Raw genomic sequence first — 7,890 nt, forward strand, 5'->3', positions numbered from 1 at the left:
AGAGAGAGAGGAAGAGAGAGATGGGAAAAAAACAGGGTGAAAAGGATAAAGAGTGAGAGAGAGTGAGAGAGTGAGAGAGAGAGGATAAAAAAGCAATTAGTCTCGGAAACTTAAAATCATTTTTTTTTTTTTTAAACGCAAAAATGTTATTTAAATTTTTTTTCTCTTTACCAAGTTGGCAACAGTGTAAATAAAAAAAAAAAAAAATCAAATTTTTACCCTCAAATTTTCCTTTTTTACCACAACCACAAAAAAAAAGAAAAAAGGAAAAACAACAAAAAATTTAATTGCCTCGAAACACTTGAATGTAAATTGAAATGATAATGATGATGATGATGATAATAATAATGATAATAATAATAATACTATTAGAAAAAAAACAACAAAACTCTTCCCCTCTTTTCCCTTTCCTTTTTCCCCTTTTCCCTTCCTCCTCCCTTCCTTCCCTCTCCAGTCGAACCTAAAACTGTTTTAAATAAAAAAATTCTGTTATCATCATCATCATCATTATCATCATCATTTCCGGTTTTTACGTATTTCCTGTGGGAAAAAAAATATCACTCGTAAAAGGTTATTCACTCCGGGTGAGAAAAACGTGTTATGGAAAAATTTCAAAAAAAAAACGATAGAATGAGAGAAAGAGAAAAAGAAAGAGAGGGTGAAAGGAAAAACCGGAAAAGGAAACACACGTCGGATTTATTTCCGTTACGATTAATTTCCGTTTTTATAAAAAAAAATAAATAAATAAAAAAATAATTAACTAACCGATGATCATTTCGTCACGTTTTTCTTTTTTTTTTATTAAATTTAAAATTCGAAGGAATCGTTTATGAATAAAACCGGAAACGGAAGTCGTCGCGTCATTAAGGCAAAAAAAATTTTTCTTTTCCCCCATTAAAAAATGATATGAAAATGAAAAAGAAAGAAAAAAAACGAAAGGAAAATTTAAATAATAATTTTTGTTTGTATTTTTTCGAACTGGAAATTCTCCAGTACGATTCCAAAAAACCGGAAATTATATATATAAATCAAATAACTATTTTATTTTTGGAAACTAAAATTTTTACAATTCTCGTGTGACTTTTAACCTTTTTAACCTTTCCCCCCGATATTTCATCGTCATTTATTTCCGTTAACCTTTTTTTGTTTTTTTTTTCTGCTCGAAATTTTTCCAGCTGTTTTAAAAGAAAATAATGATAATTAGTGAACGGTTTAACAACACCCCCCTCCCTATCTTTGTAATTTTTTCATTTCCGGTTTTCCATAGTGGTAGTAGAAAGAAAAACCAGACGATATTATTATCATTATCATTAATCGATAAAATATTCACTAAAAGGGAAAACGTTCAACAGGTTAATAAAATAAAAAAAAATTATCCAGAAAAATTTTTCTGGATAATTTTTTTTATTCATTTATAAACACTTCTTCATCCCCTCCGCCCCCCTCCCGCCTTCTCCCCATCCATCCATCGATTCTCTCATCCCGATTTTATATCCTTCGGGATATTTAAATAAAAAACAATTTTTTCCACTTAAAAGGTATCGGAAAACAAAAAAAAAAAATTTTTTTTTTTTTATTTACCGTGATTAAATATTTAATCGTTTGTTTGTTTGTTTGTTTGTTTGTTTTGCAGATGATGAATTTGGTGAAAAGACTGTTTCCGTACTTTTAGACGGTGAAGAATCCGAAATGATATTTATTGATCATCCAGCTGTCGAAATGTCGGTAAGACAAACAAATTTTTTAACTTTTTTAACAACAACAGACAGACAACAAACAACAAACGTTCCGTTCTTTTTTTTTTGGTGAATAATTAAAAACAAATGTCAATTTTGTTTAAACAATATAAAAGAAAAAAAGATACAAACAAAAGGAAAAAGAAAATTAAAGAAAAAACTGGAAGAACGTCTGGAAAACAAACAAACAAACAAAGGAAAAATTTTTTTTTTTTTTTTTTGAGGAGTTTTCGAAACGTGATGATGAAAATTTGTTTTTGTTTTTTATTACGTAATAAAAATGATAAAAATTGATTTTAAAAAAAAAAAAAGGAATAAAAACAAAGGAAAAAAATTTTCCTTTTTTCCTTTTTTTTATTACATAATATTCATAAAAATACAAAAGAAAATTATTTTGAATAGTTTTAATAATAATAATAATAATTCATTATGTAAAAAAAAGAACAAAGGTAAATATTTTCCTTTGACAAAAAAACAAAAACAAAAATTTTTCCTTTGACAATTTTTTTTTGGTTTCGGGCACGCGAAAAACATCCGCATAGGGAAAAAAAATACACGTTAACGGTTCGTATCTGACGTAACACACGAACGTCGTGTGTGGGTGACGTCAGAGAAATTTAAATATAATAAAAAAATGGCGGGAAATTTTTTATTTTTTTAAAAAATTTTTCCAGGTCGAAAATTGTTTGGCTACTTACGCTCCTCACGCATGCGTCGTCGTTTATTCCGTCGATGATAAGAACACATTTCAAGTTGCTGAAGATATTTTAAATTATTTATGGCGGGAAAATTACACGCATGAAAAATCAGTTATACTCGTCGGTAATAAATCGGATTTAGCGAGATCTCGTGTCATTTCGACAGCAGGTAATTAATTAATTGTTAATTAAAAAACGATATATCGATCGATATACACACATAAAATTTTTTTTTACACTACGAAATATTTGTACGTAGAGACAAATCGCGTTTCGTACCTGTTGCGTCCAACGTCCGTTTGTTCAACGTCCGCCATTTTGTAAAACGATGACGACAACGGCGACGGCAACGACATCTTTCGAAATATTTTTAAATTAATTTTTTTCTTTATTGTTTTCCAGACGGGAAATCGTTGGCCGCATCGAGAGATTCGAAATTTATCGAAACGTCATCCGGTATACAACACAACGTCGACGAATTACTCGTCGGAATATTAAAACAAAGCAGGTTAAAAGAAACACGTGAGAAAAAACAAAAGAGAAGAGGAAGTAAATGCGGTCAAAACGGAAATAGACTTCACGGTTCGAAAACATCGCTCAGTTTAAACATAGCGAGAGAAATATTACAAAAAATATGTTTAAACGATTCGAAATCGAAAAGTTGTGGAAATCTTCACGTTTTGTAGTCGTCGGAAAAAAATTTTTTCAATAATAAAAACGACGACGGTAAATTATTACAAAATGATCATAGTAATCGTCATAACAATACTAATAATATTATTATAAAAAAAAAAAAAAGAAAACCACTTCCGGTTATTTTATCCGTTTCCTCATCCATTTCCGATGGTCTCGAACAAGAAACATTTCTTTAGCCTAAAAAAAATCTTTCCTCCTTTCGTTCATATCGGAAAACATTTACTGGACAATCGGAAAAATTTTTTAGGCGCGCCCTTATCGTTCGTTTTTTTTCTTAGGCGCGTTGATTAATTATATAATTTTTAACATTAATAATTGTTTCTCTCTCTCTCTCGTTTAACCTCTCATTCACTCTCTCTCTTACTCACTCGTTTTGTGGACGACTCAACTAGCGAACTCTTTCGTTTAAATTTTCAATCACTGCCCCCAATTTAAATTCTCGCTTATTTACTTTCTCTTTTCCTCTCGTCGTAATTCCCTCCTTTCCATCACTCTCTCTCTCTCTCACACACACGCACGTTTTCCCTCCTTTTCCTTTAAAATTCATTTCGACAAATAATAATAATACTTTTTATTGTTAATAATCGTAAAAGATCAAATGTCAAAGGTCACTTTTTTTCCCCCTTTTCCGACTTTTCCTTTTAAAAAAATAATAATAATGATAATAATAATGATAATAATAAATAAATAAATTCTTGCTCACTATACATACTGTCCGCGTGTATTTATATATATAATCTCGATTATTAGTATAAATAATAATGATAATAATAATAAAAACATATTATAGATTAATGATAACGATGATAATGATAATGATAATAATGATAATAATAATATAAACGTGTATAATTTGTAATGATAAGAAAAACTATTAAAACTCTACTTGAATTTCCCTCGTCATTTATCAATGAGACTGTTAATCAATTAATTAATTAATTAATTAATCGTTTTTTCTATTTAATAATAATAATAATAATAATAATAATAGCAGAGATGATGATAATGATAATTACTATATATATTTATTTATTTATGTATTGATAAATTATTATTATTATTTTTTAAAAAAATGTTAAACGAATCTTTCAATTGTGTAAACTCTTGTCATCTTGTAATAATAATAATAATAATAATAATGTCTATTTTATTAAATTATTTTGCATTTTTTTCTACCTTTTTTTTGGGGGGTGAGGGGTTGGGGGTTGAGAGATGAGGGGGTGGAAGGATTTTTAAGTAAAAAAAAAAAAAAGTTAAAAACAAGAAGAAAAGTAACAACAAACAACAAAAAGTTAAAAAAAAAAACGTAATTAAAATTTTAAATTCGATCATAGGGAAAACGACGATCAAAAACTCAACACAAACAAACAAACAAACAAACAAACAAGCAAATAAATAAATAAATTAAATTAAAAATGTTTTTATTTTTTACGTAAAAAAAAACAAAACAAAAGAAGGAAAAAGGGAAGAAAGATTAGTGAGTGAGTGGGAGGGGAAGGGGGTGGAGGGATATAAGCAAAAAAAAAAAACGTGGAATTAGATAACTTCATTTAAATTTTCTTCCTTTTTTTCCCCTTTTTTTTTGTAAAAGGAAATCGATTTGGAAAAAAAAGAACAAAATTATTAAAAAATTCGACAAAGCACCTGAAATATTATTATTATTATTACTATTATTATTATTTCTTTTTCACCTTTCGGCTATTTTTTACATAAGAATATTTACGATAAATCGATAAATGATAATTTTTTCATCTTTTTTTTTTAACCCCCTTTGTGCGTTTGTCACATTTTCTTACGAATTTTCCTCTCTCTCTCTCCCTCCCTCTCTCTCTCTTACTCTCTCGTTGTTCTTTTTCCAAAAATTTATGACGTCATCAATTTTTATCTCCGGCATAAAATATATGTTACGAAAACAATATTATTATTATCCCCTCTTACCCCTACATAATATTTTCTTACATATAACGATCTATCTACACAATCAATCAATCAATCAATCAATCATTATCGATCGATAATTACACTCGTATGTTTTTTTTTTTAAAGGAAAAAAATATAAAAAAATTTTCCTTTTTTTTTTTTTTTTTCAAAACCCTTCTCGACCTCATTTGTTGAAATGAGGTCATCATTGATCTCATAAAGGATCAAAACAAACAAACGAACAAACAAACAAACGTGACGGTTCCGTGCATACAATTTAAAACTCTCTTCTCCTACGTAAAAGTTTTTAAAAAAAATAAATAAATAAATAAGTAAATAAAAAGGAAAAAAAGTAACAACAACAACTCTAAACAGGAAAGAAGATTTTCTTCCCATTACAAACAACAAACAACAACTCTCAACAAACCACAACAACCACAAAAAAACATTCATTCGTTACTAATTATAAAAACACTTCAATTATATATTCTATACCTCTTACACATATACATACATACATAAATATACGTATAGGTATCACGTGGTATTAATAATAATAATAATAATAATAATAATATTAATAAAAATAATAATAATAATAATAATGATAATAATAATATTTTCTTTTTCTTTCACATCTTTTGCATTCGCGATTCGTGTTTCATGTGTATTTGTTAATAAATAAATAAATAAATAATAATAATAATATATATATATATAATATTAATAACAATAATTAATAATAATAATAATATATACGACGTCTTCTGCTCAAAAGTATTTAGTCATTTCGCGTAATAATAATAATAATAATAATTTAATTTATATATTATATATATATATATATAAAAGACTTCTCGTGTTTGTTTTGTTTGTATATATATATATATATATATATATTTGTATTTGTTTAAAGCTAAACGTCATCACTAATAAATATGCCACGTTGCCAAATCTCTTTCTTTCTATCGTTACGTCATTGTCGTGGGGTAGTGATTAATAATCAATTAACGATTTTTGATTATTGATAATCAAAAGTAGAGGGGCAAGACGCAGTTTATATATATATATATACGATAAAAGGGGTTCGGGAATGTCGAAGGGGTGGGGGGCGATTGGGCGGGAAGGGGGATGGGAGTAAAAAGGGGGGAGTTTTTCTGTCAAAATGGCAAGAATACGTTTATTTTTTTTTTTGGAATGTTTCCCGGCAAGATGTTTTCTTTTTAAGGTTTTATATTCCACCGTTCGAGAAGGTGATGATGGTGGGGGGTGGTGACGGTGGTGCGGGGGGCGTTTGTGGGGGGGAGGAGAACGACTACGAAATCGATCAAAATTAAAAAAAAAAAAGGTTCTTCGACCTCGCGCACGAAAAAAAAAAAAATCCGTTCGTGAAAGGGGGGGGGGTTTATACGAATAAATTAACTTCGACCCCGTTTGTTGGGGGCGTTCGTTCGGGAACGTCCCGAACGGGGTCGAAACGGGTAGGGGGAGGGCAGGGCAAGAGGGGGGGGTTTAATAATTATATATATAAATGAAAACCTTTTTCCAGACGATGCGTTTTCTATTTGTTTTTTGTCTTAATGTAAACTCTTGTCGTCTAAGACTTTTGAGCATCTGTTTGAACGTGTCTGTATGTGTTTGTGGGGGGCTGTGTGGGGGTGCGCGTGCGCGCGCGCGCTTTCATTTCTTATGCAACGGCAGAATGAACTCCAGGTTGATCTGGAAAAAAAAATAAATAAAAATTAAAAATCGTATGCCTGGAAATTATATTATATGCCTAGAAGGAAAATTTAAAAAAAAAAAAAAATGTTGAACTTACTTAGCGGTTGAGTATTGGAAGGTACGTGTGGGGGTGGACCGAGATAATCCAGACTCCACTGAAAAATAAATGGAAAAATCAAATTGAGGACGTTTGAACGTGGAAGAAGAATTTTAAAAAAAGAGAAAAACTCACCTCTGGTGGAACGATGGCTATGTGAGATGTCGGAGCGGGTCCATAATAACCGGTTGGTGATACCGGAGGGCTTGGATACGATAAAACATACAATTGAGGAAAAGGACCGACTCCGAATTGATGCGGTGGAACTCTGCCGGGTATGGCTGCCGGTAATGGTGATGCAATGAGTTGTGGAGGCGGAAATGGTGCAAATGTTGTCGGAAACGGTGGCGAATGACCGGGCGCCATGTTTCCGCCTAAAAAAAAAACAAAAAAAAAAAATTATAAAAATTTGAAATCCACCGATTTTTCCAACATTTTTCGTAAAAAAAAAAAAATATATATTTTTGTTCTCAATAAGCATATTATATAAGCATGCGTGAAAATTAAAACCGGAAATTAAAAAAACCCTTTTTTCTCTCTCTCTTTCCCATTTCCGTTCGAAAATCAAAACTCTCGCGCGCGCGCGCCAAATATTTAAAAATGAAAAAAACCGTTAAACGTTTTAAACGATCGGTGCCATCTTGAAATCGTTTTTATTTTATTTTTTTTTTTTTTTATACTTTAGTCACTACTTGTCAAACGAGTTATACCGACTAGATTCGATCTATTTGTCTGCTGCCACGAATTTTTCTATTATCATTATCTAAAACGAATCCATCAAAACGTGTTTTTTTCTTTCAAAACTCGATTTCATGCGTGACAATTACAAAAAAAAAAAAACGTGTTTCGGAATGTTCTCGAAACAAATAATAATAATAATATTAATAATAATAATAATAATAATAATAATAATAATAAAAACCATCGATTTTTAATGTGTTAATTTAAAAAAAAAAATCCCCAGCGTGTGTGTAAGTGAGAGAGAGTAATAAAAAGAGAGAGAAAAAAATTTTTTTTTCTA

General features: G+C 29.7%; 2 protein-coding genes across 2 annotated transcripts in view; one reads left to right on the forward strand and one right to left on the reverse strand.

Moving 5' to 3' along the window:
- Window positions 1-3,120, forward strand: part of Phum_PHUM433140 (uncharacterized protein) — a gene marked incomplete at both ends in the record, with an annotated part of 13,098 nt that extends 9,978 nt beyond the window's left edge. The window contains 3 exons of the mRNA XM_002429389.1: window positions 1,634-1,725; window positions 2,411-2,603; window positions 2,837-3,120. Of these exons, the coding sequence (XP_002429434.1) occupies window positions 1,634-1,725; window positions 2,411-2,603; window positions 2,837-3,120 (569 nt within the window). The remainder of the gene's footprint in view (window positions 1-1,633; window positions 1,726-2,410; window positions 2,604-2,836) is intronic.
- Window positions 3,121-6,737: 3,617 nt separating this feature from the next.
- Window positions 6,738-7,235, reverse strand: Phum_PHUM433150 (uncharacterized protein; the record flags this gene model as incomplete). Its single annotated transcript, XM_002429390.1, has 3 exons — window positions 6,738-6,769; window positions 6,870-6,927; window positions 7,005-7,235. The coding sequence occupies 3 exons, from the start codon at window positions 7,233-7,235 to the stop codon at window positions 6,738-6,740; spliced, it is 321 nt and encodes a 106-aa protein (XP_002429435.1).
- Between the last annotated feature and the right edge of the window lie 655 nt (window positions 7,236-7,890).

This window comes from Pediculus humanus, genomic scaffold (assembly GCF_000006295.1).
Source record: "Pediculus humanus corporis 1103172108202 genomic scaffold, whole genome shotgun sequence".
NCBI lineage: Eukaryota > Metazoa > Arthropoda > Insecta > Psocodea > Pediculidae > Pediculus > Pediculus humanus.